The sequence below is a fragment of the Amia ocellicauda genome, chromosome 5, assembly GCF_036373705.1.
Source record: "Amia ocellicauda isolate fAmiCal2 chromosome 5, fAmiCal2.hap1, whole genome shotgun sequence".
In the NCBI taxonomy this organism is placed as follows: Eukaryota; Metazoa; Chordata; class Actinopteri; order Amiiformes; family Amiidae; genus Amia; species Amia ocellicauda.
In genome coordinates, this window is record NC_089854.1 from 35,973,670 (window position 1) to 35,989,308 (window position 15,639).

Genomic DNA, 15,639 nt, shown 5'->3' on the forward strand with positions numbered 1-15,639 from the left:
TGAGGTGACATCGCGTAAATATGACTTAATGTATAAATTCAACATTCAGTATTGAGTCTAAACCCCATTTGTGCAAGTGCACAAATAAACCCATGGGGGGGGCTTGGGCCCCTACCTTTCTACCCTGCGATTCTACAAGTGCCCCTGTCAGTGCCCCCACGAGGTGTAGGGTGCCTGTCGGTTGAGTGGAAAGGCACAACAAGAGCTGGTCAAACTGTCTGCGATTAATGTTGCATTTCAAAAAGGGGTCCATCAACCAAAAAGTTTGAGAACCCCTACTTTCACAAGCTGAAGTGGGAAGCATAGATTCAATTAGTATGTTTGGTAGTGCTGAGAAAAATCTATCTTTGGTGATTACAGGTATCTGAGGTGACTACATACTACATACTGTAGAGGGGCAGCCTGGAGGACATTTGCTGTGGGATACAAGTGTTCCTATTAGTACAAAAAATATGTATCTTTGTTCTGTAGTATTTATTTGAGATACATTGATTTTATTGCTCATTTATCAAGTAAATGTCATTTTCTGCTTTTGAACTCAATTTTAGAAGCTAACTGTAGTTATGTTTAGCAAATATCCCACTACTTATTAATTTGTCGAACAACATAATCCCCTTGCAACAGGAATGTCATCATTTTGTGGATATTTAAGAAGATACATTTTGCTATTGGGATTCAAATGAATGATGCACACAATTGATGGTCTTTCAACTGCAAGAATGTATTTGAGGAGGAACAGACAAGACTGAGACGTGTTTGAACAGAATGCATATCATATTACAGAGACACGAAGCATTCAAGGATGTGGAAATTGAATCCATTGTCCTCTTAATACCAAGTGGCTTAGCTTAATCAGAAACGTGAGGGATAGCCACAGTACCGAATACAAAATAAAAAAGGAAAACTCCATTTGTTTATTTTTGTAGAACATTGAAGAAAACTATTAAAACACTTCATTTAATATGAAACAAACAAGTGCAAACAATGTTATTTAAAACAAATCCTGCATTAAACAATAAAAAAATCAATCGCATAAGAAATCTGCATGAAATGAACTTCTGCAATATAAAACAGGCTTATTGATAATACTAATGAAATAACAAGGGACCACAATGAGAATAATACAAAGCAGCACTACTGTTGTACACACTTTGTGAAAGAAACATAGCACTTTGAACCACAATTATGAACACTTATACTGAGCATGGAATTGAGGCAAAAGAAATGTGATTTGTCAGAAATAATGAATAAAATAAACACACACAGACCTCATTGTTGGTGTGAGCAAGAGTTTGCAAAAAAGCTATTACCAATAATAATTGGAATAATGGATTTTCACAAGGTTATCATTTTCATGCTCTTAAAAAATTGTTCAGATTCGTCTTTGGTCCAGAGTAGGGGTCATGCCCAGCCATGACATTCCCTCACTCCCCACCAGAGGTCACTATTCACCACAACTTGCCATTCTCCTTCACCCTGATTAATTAATTGCTCCTCGTTTTCCAATCACTCTACACACCTGTCTCTATTCCGCCCCCAGCCCTTCTCTTCAATATATGAACCTGTTTGTTACCAACAGTCATTGTGAAGTCTTGCTTGATTGTCTGTGTAACAGTCTGAGCAGTTCTATGTTCGTGACTCTGCTTGTGTACTTGTTTTACTGGTTCTTGGATTTGCCTACTCTAGTCTGATTGCCTGATCCCATGACCTCCTGCTTGACTTGTTGACTTTGATTATTGTGTTATCCTCTCTGTACCTTTACAATTTCCAATGCTTTAATATCTGCTTTAAGTTTTGCCCTGCGCTTGGGTCCTAGACCCTGTTGCTTGGAAAACAATATATATTGCAAAACAAACATCATCAAACTGTCTTATTGACATTCTTAGTCTAATTGAAGTCATTATTTAACCCTGAGGTTCACTTCCTACGGTGCTTGGAGTATCACTTGTGGTCCATCTCCAACAGGTTGTGTAATTAGAAGAATTTCAATACAATGGTGCAATGCAGGATCATGGTTTTAAATTCTGAATATATTTTTAGATTCATGATCCTAATGATCAACATGGATTCCTTTTGCTGGAGAGGTCATTTGAAATATATCTCATACAGCTGGTAGATAAAAGCCCTGAGTGTTTGCATTCTGTAAGCAAGTGACAGAGGAGGAAAGAAACAAGGTAGTGTACACACCTGCCAAACGAAAGTACACAACACTCTAAACAACAAACAGACTGTCATTCATTGTCATTTATATTTTTTATTTCAAAAAATGTGCTTGATATTACATATATACACTGAACAAAAATATATACACAACATGCAACAATTTCAAAGAACGTATGCAGTTGCAGTTCATATAAGGATATCGGTCAATTGAAATAGATTAATTAATGTATGGATTTCAAGTCTCATGTTTTGAGGGACGTGCGATTGGCTGCTGACTGCAGGAAAGTCCACCAGAGCTGCAGTCGGGTCCAGACCCTGGAGAGGACGCCGAGCCGCAGAGGAGCTTCCCTGAGACGCTTTCTGACAGTTTGTGCAGAAGCTCTTTGGTTGTGTCAACCCCCAGTGTCATCAGCTTCTTTAGATTTCTATTAATTATCAAATGTTTCTTCAACCTGAACATGGAGAATACATACAAAGTACAAGACAGTAAACAGAAGACATGCATATATTGTCAATTGTAATTGTTTATTTTAGAATCTAGACTCGTTTACACTGAAGAGGCCGGCCCTGGGCAGCCTCAAATTTAGTCCTGCTTCTTCCCTGACCCAGTTCACATTTGAGGATTTAGGAGGCCTAAGTGCGTTCACATCTGCAGCTCAAAAGAAGACATAAACTAAATGCATTTTCAGTTCCCTGGAAAAACTACCTTTTCTCTAGACTGCACTCTTCTCTGGATAAAGAACATCTTGATCGCTTCCTTTCAGATCCGTTGTGGTGGCGTACAGAGCCAGAATGATCACAATTGTGTTACTGTCCACACTAACTGTATATCCTTACAGACAGTGGCGATCGAGTACTTCGGGCGCCTTCAATTTTACCTTATCCTCCATTCGAATTATAAACATTTCTGCATCGTCCCAGTAGATGAAAAAAAACAATAGAAAGTTTACCAGCTACACAATTTATGTTTTCTTTCTCCTACCAACTATGATTGAACTCTGAACTACCTTAGTGTGACAGCACTATGCAATTTCAGGTGCAGATGCAGTGTGATTGTGAACAGCAGGACTAAATCTGAGGGGGTCAGGGCCGGCCTAGTAAGTGTGAACGAGGTCTTTGATGACGTTTGATCAGGACACCAATCAGTTCAATTGAAATATGAATCAGGGCATCAGTGGACTCTATAGCCTCCAGTGCACTCCAGTACACTAGTCCAGATCACGCTCTCTCGTCCCTCGCCCTGAACAGGTGGGAGACGAAGTCTCGGACCCGCTTCCACTGGGAGGGTTTTGTGGTCGGGGCTGGTGTCTCCGCAGGATCTGTCCCCCTTCCCCCAGCAATAACTGATGGGACGTCCGCAGACTCCTCTCCTATCAGTTCCTGGTCCCTCGTCTCCGGAAAATCACACTGCACACACTGGAGAGGATGGTACGGGCGCGCTTCCATATGGAGGGGGTTGTGGCCGGGGCCGCTGCTCCTGGCTGTGTGGCCGGGTCCTGTGTGCAGACAGGGCAGAGTCTCTCAGTACGAACGCCACAGAGCAGAGGAAGAGGATCATAATCCATCCATTGGCTCAATCAGTGTGTCCTTGTTTATGCACCTCCAGGGCTGGACTGCTCCACTGTACGTACCACAGCGGGTGCTGCATGCAGGCTGGCGGGCGACACAACCAGGCAGGCGGGCGTCACATCCAGGCAGGCGGGCGTCACATCCAGGCAGGCGGGCGTCACATCCAGGCAGGCTGGCGTCACATCCAGGCAGGCTGGCGTCACATCCAGGCAGGCGGGCGTCACATCCAGGCAGGCTGGCGTCACATCCAGGCAGGCGGGCGTCACATCCAGGCAGGCGGGCGTCACATCCAGGCAGGCGGGCGTCACATCCAGGCCGGCGGGAATCTGCTCCTCATCCTCCATGGTGTTGTGTAGTAACGTGTACCTGACCTGAGAGAGAGAGAGAGGGGAGTTAATCCAGTACAGCAGAGACACTCTGACTGACCGGACACTGCAGTACATGAACACAGCAGAGAGAGAGAGAGAGAGCACTGGATGCCCAATACAGAGGCCCCTACCGTAGGGGTTAGTTAGTTCAGTTTGATTCATAATAATTAAAAAGTAAATGTTTATGTATACTACGATTGTATTTATTCTGTAATACACTTTATAAAACATTGTGATTCATTTATTGTTTCCCATATATATATATATATATGTCATGTTTAATTGCTGTAATTGCTGGATATCTGTCAGTCACGACAATAAAGCAGCTTAAATATGAGAGAGGGACAGACAGTACAATGTACCTCTGTGTGGGTCTTCCTTCTCCAGCCTGGCACCGTGAGCGCCTCTCTGGCCCGGTGCAGAAACGTCTTCTTGAGGATGACCTCGGTGCCCGAGATATAGAATTGCCTCCAGGCATCGTCCCACTCCGGATCCACCTGCATGTGGGTTCACACTTATTAGCACGGAGCTGTGTAGTAGTCCTTGCAGCGCATCAAGTCGTATTTGGAAATCGGTTCGCATTGCGGTTGCGCACAAGCAGCGAAAACCTGCGCAAACCTCAGCAACACGCAGATAAGAGCCACTGACTCTGTGAAGCGACTTCAGAGACTTTTTCTCTAAGATGGGGTTTTTGCCAGAGACTGGCAGCTACAGACAGCAAACTCCACTGTAATGAGATCTCAGTGCCTGAGGCAGCGCACACGGCGCATGCTCAGTGTCAGCCTCTCAATCTGTGCTCGTACAAGCGAGCTGCCCGGGCTGCCGGAGGAGGAGCTTCACTCGGGCCGAAGTGCAGTCTCACCTCGGAGGGGATGGGAAGCGTCGCGGCCACTTTCTCCAGGGCCAAGTTCCTGATGGGGACCTCAAGAGAGCCCTCACAGGCCGGGCAGCGGCGCAGCTTCGGCCGACACTGCTGGCAGATCAGATGCCCGGCCTGGCACTGCACGATCGGCGGCATCACGAAGTGGAAACAGGCCGGACACTCCAGCAGGTCCGTCACTTCCGCCGCCTGGGCCGACAGGGCAGCGGCGGCTGAAACGCTGCAGCGCTAATGCAATGCAGGAAAAACACATCAGTCATTAGTGAAGGAAACGGAGCACAAATAGCGCCACATCCAAGCAGCTGTTTTTCCACAATAAATCAACAGGAGTCAGAAAGCGCAGAGCAACATCCACGAGTAAGACAGAGACAGAGCGATGTTTTCCGGATGACGAAGCTGCAATCAGAGGCTGAAGCCCGGACTCACCTCCTCACAAGGCAGGCCGAGCACCGCAGCCAGCTTGTCCATGGCCAGGTTGCGGGCGCTGCTCTTCAGGCGGCTCCAGCAGCCCGGGCAGCGGCGCAGCTTAGGCCGGCACTGGCGGCAGATCAGGTGCCCGGCCCGGCACTGCAGGATGGGCGGCTGCACGAAGCCGCCGCACTCCGCGCAGGAGAACAAGTCCGCGACGGGCAGGGCGGCAGAGGCGCTGCGTAGCGTAGCGTAGTACTGCAACAGCAACAAACACCGCACACACATGAGTATCATCGTCATCATCATCATCATCATCATCATTTCTTGGCAGACGCGCTTATCCAGGGCGACTTACAACATAAGTGCAAAACAAAGTGCACAAATACAGTTAAGTAAAAGGCATCAGTCAACACAAATTCAAAATAATACCGTTTTCAAATTGCAATGTCCAATGTACACAGGTGAGTGCAGTAAGTGAGGTCCTACATCCTGGACGGTAACAGTGCTGCGGAGATGTAGCTCACAGTCAAGGGCTCCGGGAAAGGGAGCAAGGAGGAACCGTATCGAAACACAAGAAGCATAATAAAACTGCAGCGCCATCTAGCGGGGATAAAAGCACTAATACACCCAGCACTTCATTAGCAACACAGCGACACACCAGTGAAGGACAAACTCACAGCTTTCTCTCTTTTTCTGTAATTCATGGATGAACCAGAGGATGGCAGTCTTTACGCTTCTTCCTTCGTCCGCAGGTTTAATCCGAATGAGCAATAGAGTCTTCAGCGCGCTATAAGCCGGTTCACCATGGAGATACCATTGTGACGTTGCCTGCACACAACAGAGGGGCGTGGATAACTACACAGGACGTTGCCGGCAGCTCGAGGTCATGACCCCTGGCCTTGGCCACGCCCATCTTTTACCCTTGGGCAAAGGTAATGGAGGCCATCGATCTTTAAATATCTGCTTACAGATCATTATAATGTCCATACAACTATTTACAGGCTGACCAGTCGCCCCAGTCCTGTCCAGCAGGGTCCTGTTCCCTGCAGGGGGCGCTCTCCCCATGCCTCTGTCCCGTTATGCAAATACCGGTAGAAGCCCCTCTGTGCAGCTGTGTGGCCAGGAGACAGAGAGGACACTGCACTGACAATGGCTTCTGCCAGCATTTTCATATATATATATCGGTTTGTTCTTGGATCCATTCATTTTGTTTTCTATGTCTTTTGGTTAAGAATAATTACATAATTGAAAGAGTGGACATGTTAAAATGGCATTTATAATATTCCTAATAATAATGTATTAACTTATAGCGCCTTGTCAAAACCAAAAGAGTCAATTGCAACGAACTGAAAGCAGCGCACTAACTGGTGATGATGATTGGTATCCCTGTGTGTATTCTCTCTTTATATTTTACCTGAACTGTATCAAATATATAAACTGAAATGCCGCATTTTCTTGTGTCTAGCTTATTTCATCCTTTTGGAAGGATATTAATGTTTAATAAGACTATTACCCCATTTCCACATTGATACAAGACCACACAATAACATTTCAGTTACATTTTTAAAATTGATTGAATTACTTTTAAAATACAAGTATATTTGATACCTAGCTTCAAAGACATTGGGAATACCCATCCACTCCTTTAGAGGATGTGCTAGAAGACAACGAAATAGGGAGTAAAATCAACCTTTGTTCAATGTATGTCATGTTGTACTGTTTTAGTGACAAGCGTATAATGTAATGCCCAGTATTCAATCCACACAGATGTATAACATTGATTGTTTTTAAAATGTATTATTAGTAGGTGTGCATGTGAAGGGGCACCCAAAAACATTCCTGCTTAGGGCTCCCAATGGGCTACCAGCTCTGTCAGCAGAAACTACATTAGATACTCAAACAGTCCGGTAGGGGGGGGTGTTGGCGATGTGCGGTTCTGGGTGCCGAGGAAGTGCAGTCCGGGGGGGTAGGGGGGCTTCTTGGCGATGTGCGGTGACCGGTTATCTACACGGGGCGACCAGCCCACTTGGGAATCGACCGGCAAAACAAACTGACAAATGTCCTGGCCCTTCTGGCATTTGAATTGCCAAAGAATTGCTCCCAGAATTGCCCGATGGCCAGTCCGCCTATTTGGCAGAAGTTTTGCTACCCTCATTCATAGGAATCATAGGTGTGCTGTGTTTCCATGATGCACATATATAACTCCAGTTTTTATTTTCAGTTATTGAGGGCGATACTGTGTGTTGCATCGAAGTCCATCACTGGGGATGCGTTTCATGTTTGTCGCATTTGCTTGTAGTTAATTTCCTTGGATGCCAACAATATCACCACAGAGGACATGGTCGATTTAGGGAAAGGGCTCTACAAGATTAAGATAAACATTATCGGTTTAATAAAGGTAATAATAAGATAAAAATGAAACAGATACTACTACTAAATTGTTCTGGTGTGAACTGTACGTCACCCAGGAAGAGCATGTCTGTTAAGAAATTATTAACAATAAACTAAATGCCACTTCTATTTAATATAAAAGACAATAATAAACCCATATTTGTATGTACTTATGTAATTTTGAACTTTTAAATTGTACTATGCTTTGATCTGTAATTCTAGACTGTATTGCACTTTTATAATGCTCTTATGTTTTGTAAGTCACCCTGGATAAGAGTGTCTGCTAATAACTAAATAATAATAATAATAATAACATTTTACATAGCTTACCCCAGAAGTGGAAAATTAAGTTGAACAATCAAGAGAATATCTTGAAGGAAAATAGAGGTATTCAAATAAATAAATAAATAACTTCCCTTTTTAACTCACGCCACAGCGCCTGTCTTATATGTATTTCTTCTCATCTTTTCAATACAGGGTTTGAAAGGTTTTGTCGAACACTTTTACAGAGCAGAAAGCTGAAGTAAGCAGTGTCCTATGCTCTAATTATCCCTGTGTTCAGTATATGGTAACGCTGAACACATGAATGAATGTAGTATGATGGTGGATTAATAAACCCAGCATATACAGTTCTAATATATACATACAGTAACCTAACAGAATCAATAAATCACTACAAAGTCTGTGCACATTTACAGTCTCCAGTCAGGGTGAGGAAAAATTCCCCTCCTGCATATAAGCCAAGTGAGATAATGTCGTCAAATTTGTCGTCAGGAAAATGTTGTGGAAACACGTTGCCCTCACCCCACGGAATTGTGAATGTTCTGTGATTGTTGCATGTCCGATTATAGAAGAGACATACTTTAGTTTAGAGTGTTTTGCCAGCCTCCATCTGCACATGTGTATCGCCAGAGCTTCTGTGCTCATTTTACTAGAATGTTGACACCACGTTATTTGGGTAGCTGGGGTATCAAGCAATTAACAAAGGTCTGTGAAGCACATGTGCACTAAAACGATCATGTTTCCTCTCCCAGATTTTCACGGGCAGCAGCCTCATCCTGGCCAAAATGAAGTGGCCTTGAGATTCCAATCCAGACTCAGATCTCCATCCGTCTGAAACAGCAGGTGAACTGACCAGAGGAACTGTCTTGCACTGCCCTAGATGCATCAGAGTGATCGCTTTCAACGTGACTTTCATCTGATGTATTCTTTGTGTTAAACAGAAATCCACAGGTTCTGTGACAGAGTTCAGGATGCTTACACGCTACGCTGCTGCCCGCAGGTCTCGTAGCACAAGCAGCGTGACTTCCTTCTTTCTCTTCTGTAACATGTTGCTGAGCAATGTGTCATGAATGATAAAATCTGAAGAAATTACTGAAGAATTACAATGAGGCAGTGCAGTAAACTGTGTCCTGCTCCCATTTCCATTTTGTTCACCAAAGATTTCAGTGTGACATTGCATTTCTCTGAAGTCAAGCGCATCTTCCCTGTGCAAGATGTTTCAGTCTCTGCAGTCCCTTTTCTTTGCAGTCTCTTGACTACCAGGCCATTGGTGAAAAGGCTGGCCGTGATTCATGGAGGAGAGCACCTTTCTCAGAAAACAACCTTTCTGATTTCACTTTCCTACACTCATTTGTTTTTAAGGACGTCGTGAGAGACAATAGGTACTCATGAAACTGATTGCTTATTAGGGTGAGTAGATCAAGGCTGAACCTAGCAGTAGTCCTCCTGGAAACCTGTGTCGTTATGAAGGTGGTCATGGGTCAGATGTTTCCTCAGGCTCTGGACTACCTGGCCATTGGGGTGCATCAGTTGGCCTCCATCAGCGAGAGGAGGATCGAACGGCTGTGCAACCCCTCTCTGAGCGAGCTGCCCGCCTTCCTGGATAGCGAGGGCGGCCTGAACTCAGGGTTCATGATCGCCCACTGCACTGCTGCGGCTCTAGGTCAGTAAATGCTGCTGTTATTGTGAGTTAATGGAGCAAACAGGAAGAACCCAAGAGATGGAGCAGTTAAATACACCAAAACAGGTGACATTGGTGTGGTGTTTGGGGTGCTGTGCAGTGCGGTGTTTGTGGTGCTGTGGCTGCTCAGTCCTGTCCCCACAGTATCGGAGAATAAAGTGCTGTGTCACCACTCTTGCGTTTCGAGACATTGCTCCGAAGTCTGTATCAAAATCAATCAATTCAATACATTTTTATTTGTTTAGCGCCCTTCGCAGGGTAGCCACAGAGCGCTTTACAGACTGGTAAACATACAACAAACGTATAGCAAAATAAAAAACATAAATACAATCAAATCAAATATAGACCTGTAAACATTTTACATGATCTTTCATAAAGTGAGTGAACATTTAAGTAAATAAACCATTTAGGCACGGAGGAGAGAAAAACAAAAAACAAAGGAAGCTCTCGACACATTCTAAATGTGTGATTCAAAAGATAGATTATGATCACAGATGACACCCAGGTTTTGTGCCATCTCCTTAGGGGAGAAATTAAAGTTATCATTACTCAGTTTTGTTAGTGCATGATGAACAGTTCGTTTTTTGTCTCCTAAAATTACGACTTCTGTTTTGTCAGAATTAAGCATAAGAAATGTTTTTTTCATCCATGTTTTAACATTAAGCACATTAGTTTTTCTAGGTCTATGGTGTTGTTAAGATTTACTGACAGATTTAATTGTGTGTCGTCTGCGTAACTGTGAAAGTTAATATTATGTCGTCGAATGATATCACCTAAAGGGAGCATGTATAATGAAAAAAGTATAGGTCCGAGGACTGAGCCCTGTGGGACTCCGTACTTAACCTCAGTTAAATTTGAGTGGTTCTCGTTAATCTGTACATATTGGAGTCTGTTTGACAGATATGATTTAAACCATGAAAGCACATTGCGAGATAGGCCAATATGGTTTTCTAAGCGGTGTAACAAGATTTTGTGGTCGATTGTGTCAAAAGCCGCACTTAAGTCTAATAAAATAATAACACTGGCGTGCCCTACATCGGTACTATGGCCGGAACGGAAGCCTGATTGAAGTTCTTCATAAAGATGATTATCGGTTAAAAAAGCTTGCAGTTGGTTTGCAACTACTTTCTCTAGAACCTTAGAAAGGAAGGGAAGGTTTGAGATAGGTCGATAGTGTTTAAGCTGGTTAGGGTCGGCACTGGGTTTCTTAAGAAGTGGTTTAATTACAGCTATTTTAAATGAATCAGGAACAGATCCTGAGGATAAAGAGACGTTAATAATATTGTGTATTCTGTGAATAATTAATGGCAGAGATTGTTTTAGCAGTTTAGTGGGTATAGGGTCTAGTGCGCAGGTTGTTATTTTCATTTTAGTAATTAAGGAGACCAATTCCTGGTGATTTACTACGAGTCCAAGGTATGCAGGGGCTGTGAAGGACTGCATGTGTCGGCTATAGTATCTGTGTATGTGACAAAGTCACGTGACTAGGCTGAATAGGGCTTCATTTCGTCATACTGTTTCGAAACGTTTCACATGTTAAGAAGCTTTTCCATTTGTAGAAGTGTCTGCCCTTCTTATCCCCGTCTATACCAGGTTGATGAAGGTTATTATAAAGAAAATCATCAACGAAAAAGTTGGACAATGATTGCATTTCAAATACAGTCCACTTGTGAGTCTTTTCTCATTGCAAGTGACAGTTTCAACACACTGACAAATCAAATCAAACATCAGATTATAAGTCCAGAGCCAACACAATGTAATGGCATTGTTTTTGTTGAATACGATTTCAAACCAGAGGTGCTTTTGCAGATCAGCACAAATGGAAATTGTGCTTCAAGGCATTCAAGATGGAAAACAGGAGACACTTCTTCACACAGAGAGGCGTCACAATCTGGAACAAACTCCCCAGTGATGTGGTTGAAGCTGAAAATGTGGGAACATTGGAAAATAGACTGGATAGGATCCTTGGATCACTTTGATATTAATGGACACCAAACGAGCACGATGGGTCGAATGGCCTCCTCTGGTTTGTAAACTTTCTTATGTTATCATGTTCTTTAAGACATTGTCAAAATACTGGATGATTTCATGAAAGCTGAGTCTCTAAACTGGGAGAAGTGTGTGGCTGTTTGTACAGACAGTGCGGCCGCAATGACAGTGTTAAGGTACAACCACTTCACGGAGAAGTGAACCCTTCGGGTTCCCCGGACTAGGATAACTCCTGGACTAGGATAACCCAGCTCCGTCAGTGCAGGATGGTGGATCCTCCGTAGGATACGAGATCGGCAAGAAAAGTCACCGACACAATGCCAGACCATTTCTCTTCAGTTTATTTTTGCGACAGCACACACTTTTATACATGTCAGAAGTCAGAGTTCCAGGGCAGGACATATCATATTACAGATCTAGTTGCTAGGCAGACATGGAATGTGTCCGTTATCATAACTCCCATCACACAGACACAACTCGAGAGTTTCGGTTGATATATCTGCACGGTTTGCCTATCAGTAGATGACGTGGGACTCTATCTTATTTCTGGTAGGTCCGAAGAGCAGCATGTATATTGTTTATGTAATCAGCTCTGAGCTCATCCTCAAAATATAGGGAGTTGTGGTTTGACATTTCCAGAATAGAGTTGAGGGGAAGGCTGTGGGTTCTAAACTTACACAGAAACACAGTTTTGCACGAGTAGTTTATTTCTGCAATGATGAAAAATTTCAGCCCCCCTGGCCCTGAGAGGCCTGCCATGGCAACAGTTCTAACAGTGAGATATGTCAATGTCAAATCTGCAACTTTTAAAGGTTAATCCTAATCCTACAATAAGAAAGCTGTTACATGGTTGCAGAAGGTTAAGTAATCAGTATACCTACATAATATCAGAACAAAACATAATAATCCCTAACAGTGAGTAGAATATCCTTACAGACAGGCAAAAGGAATGGTGTTGTAGCAAGAATACGAGCTATAAACCCAAATGTGATTGTTACACACTGTATGCTGCTTCGCCAGACCCTTGCATCAAAGAATGTGCAACCCAAATTACATGCTTTTCTAATGCAGTTGTGACAGTTTTGAATTTTGTGAAGTCCAGGCCTTTGAATTCACGGCCGTCTTCAAAGTTGTGTTCCGAAACAGGCACTGAATATGACAAATTGTTGTATCACACAGAGGTGTGTTGGTTATCTCACGGCAGAGTGATGGGGAGAGTTTTTGAACCTCTCAAAGAGCTGCTGGGATTTCTTTCTGTGCATAATCCTACACTTGCCACAAACTTTTCTGGCACGCTAAGGATCACAAAGCTTGCATAACTCGCAGACATGTTTAACTTGTTGAATGCCCTGAATCTGTCCACACAAGGGGGCAATGCAACCATACTTGAGGTGAGTGACAAAATTGTATCATGTATGAAGAAACTAGACATTTGGAAAACAAGAGTGATCAATGGAAACTCTGATATGTTTCCACAACTGACAGAATTCCTGGATACGAACAGCAAGACAATTGACTGTGTGGGAGGCACTATTGTTGCCCACCTTTCAACTTTGGCAGGTTAATTCGGCATTTACTTTAAACATTTAAAGATGCAGGAATACGATTGGGTTCTAGATCCATTTTAAACTTTTGCTATGTAAACCTGTCGGTTGAGTGGAAAGGCACAACAAGAGCTGGTTAAACTGTCTGCGATTAATGTTGCATTTCAAAAAAGGGTCCATCAACCAAAAAGTTTGAGAACCCCTACTTTCACAAGCTGAAGTGGGAAGCATAGATTCAATTAGTATGTTTGGTAGTGCTGAGAAAAATCTATCTTTGGTGATTACAGGTATCTGAGGTGACTACATACTACATACTGTAGAGGGGCAGCCTGGAGGACATTTGCTGTGGGATACAAGTGTTCCTATTAGTACGAAAAATATGTATCTTTGTTCTGTAGTATTTATTTGAGATACATTGATTTTATTGCTCATTTATCAAGTAAATGTCATTTTCTGCTTTTGAACTCAATTTTAGAAGCTAACTGTAGTTATGTTTAGCAAATATCCCACTACTTATTAATTTGTCGAACAACATAATCCCCTTGCAACAGGAATGTCATCATTTTGTGGATATTTAAGAAGATACATTTTGCTATTGGGATTCAAATGAATGATGCACACAATTGATGGTCTTTCAACTGCAAGAATGTATTTGAGGAGGAACAGACAAGACTGAGACGTGTTTGAACAGAATGCATATCATATTACAGAGACACGAAGCATTCAAGGATGTGGAAATTGAATCCATTGTCCTCTTAATACCAAGTGGCTTAGCTTAATCAGAAACGTGAGGGATAGCCACAGTACCGAATACAAAATAAAAAAGGAAAACTCCATTTGTTTATTTTTGTAGAACATTGAAGAAAACTATTAAAACACTTCATTTAATATGAAACAAACAAGTGCAAACAATGTTATTTAAAACAAATCCTGCATTAAACAATAAAAAAATCAATCGCATAAGAAATCTGCATGAAATGAACTTCTGCAATATAAAACAGGCTTATTGATAATACTAATGAAATAACAAGGGACCACAATGAGAATAATACAAAGCAGCACTACTGTTGTACACACTTTGTGAAAGAAACATAGCACTTTGAACCACAATTATGAACACTTATACTGAGCATGGAATTGAGGCAAAAGAAATGTGATTTGTCAGAAATAATGAATAAAATAAACACACACAGACCTCATTGTTGGTGTGAGCAAGAGTTCGCAAAAAAGCTATTACCAATAATAATTGGAATAATGGATTTTCACAAGGTTATCATTTTCATGCTCTTAAAAAATTGTTCAGATTCGTCTTTGGTCCAGAGTAGGGGTCATGCCCAGCCATGACATTCTCTCACTCCCCACCAGAGGTCACTATTCACCACAACTTGCCATTCTCCTTCACCCTGATTAATTAATTGCTCCTCGTTTTCCAATCACTCTACACACCTGTCTCTATTCCGCCCCCAGCCCTTCTCTTCAATATATGAACCTGTTTGTTACCAACAGTCATTGTGAAGTCTTGCTTGATTGTCTGTGTAACAGTCTGAGCAGTTCTATGTTCGTGACTCTGCTTGTGTACTTGTTTTACTGGTTCTTGGATTTGCCTACTCTAGTCTGATTGCCTGATCCCATGACCTCATGCTTGACTTGTTGACTTTGATTATTGTGTTATCCTCTCTGTACCTTTACAATTTCCAATGCTTTAATATCTGCTTTAAGTTTTGCCCTGCGCTTGGGTCCTAGACCCTGTTGCTTGGAAAACAATATATATTGCAAAACAAACATCATCAAACTGTCTTATTGACATTCTTAGTCTAATTGAAGTCATTATTTAACCCTGAGGTTCACTTCCTACGGTGCTTGGAGTATCACTTGTGGTCCATCTCCAACAGGTTGTGTAATTAGAAGAATTTCAATACAATGGTGCAATGCAGGATCATGGTTTTAAATTCTGAATATATTTTTAGATTCATGATCCTAATGATCAACATGGATTCCTTTTGCTGGAGAGGTCATTTGAAATATATCTCATACAGCTGGTAGATAAAAGCCCTGAGTGTTTGCATTCTGTAAGCAAGTGACAGAGGAGGAAAGAAACAAGGTAGTGTACACACCTGCCAAACGAAAGTACACAACACTCTAAACAACAAACAGACTGTCATTCATTGTCATTTATATTTTTTATTTCAAAAAATGTGCTTGATATTACATATATACACTGAACAAAAATATATACACAACATGCAACAATTTCAAAGAACGTATGCAGTTGCAGTTCATATAAGGATATCGGTCAATTGAAATAGATTAATTAATGTATGGATTTCAAGTCTCATGTTTTGAGGGACGTGCGATTGGCTG

The 15,639-nt window shown here is 42.3% G+C and overlaps 1 protein-coding gene and 2 long non-coding RNA genes across 3 annotated transcripts; 1 reads left to right on the top strand and 2 right to left on the bottom strand.

Moving 5' to 3' along the window:
• Positions 1-2,669: 2,669 nt before the first annotated feature.
• Positions 2,670-3,925, bottom strand: LOC136750590 (uncharacterized). Its single transcript, XR_010816901.1, has 2 exons — positions 3,795-3,925; positions 2,670-3,659 (listed from the first exon to the last, which is right to left on the bottom strand). It is a non-coding gene; the product is annotated as an uncharacterized LOC136750590 (long non-coding RNA).
• Positions 3,926-3,952: 27 nt separating this feature from the next.
• Positions 3,953-6,156, bottom strand: LOC136749037 (uncharacterized). The gene is made up of 6 exons (XM_066702976.1): positions 6,069-6,156; positions 5,407-5,646; positions 4,963-5,208; positions 4,463-4,597; positions 3,999-4,103; positions 3,953-3,967 (listed from the first exon to the last, which is right to left on the bottom strand). Exons 1-6 carry the CDS (start codon positions 6,093-6,095, stop codon positions 3,953-3,955), a joined length of 768 nt encoding a protein of 255 aa, XP_066559073.1. The 5' UTR covers positions 6,096-6,156.
• Positions 6,157-7,407: 1,251 nt separating this feature from the next.
• On the top strand, positions 7,408-15,012 carry LOC136750167 (uncharacterized). The gene is made up of 3 exons (XR_010816834.1): positions 7,408-7,789; positions 8,260-8,305; positions 8,817-15,012. It is a non-coding gene; the product is annotated as an uncharacterized LOC136750167 (long non-coding RNA).
• Positions 15,013-15,639: the final 627 nt, after the last annotated feature.

Bases quoted from the DNA above. Each gene is read 5' to 3' on its own strand.
- LOC136749037 (XM_066702976.1), bottom strand. From the start codon at position 6,095: ATGAATTACAGAAAAAGAGAGAAAGCT. The intron at 5,647-6,068 runs GTGAGTTTGTCC...TTGCTGTTGCAG, and splicing joins ACAGAAAAAGAGAGAAAGCT to TACTACGCTACGCTACGCAG. The intron at 5,209-5,406 runs GTGAGTCCGGGC...GCATTGCATTAG, and splicing joins TCGGCCTGCCTTGTGAGGAG to CGCTGCAGCGTTTCAGCCGC.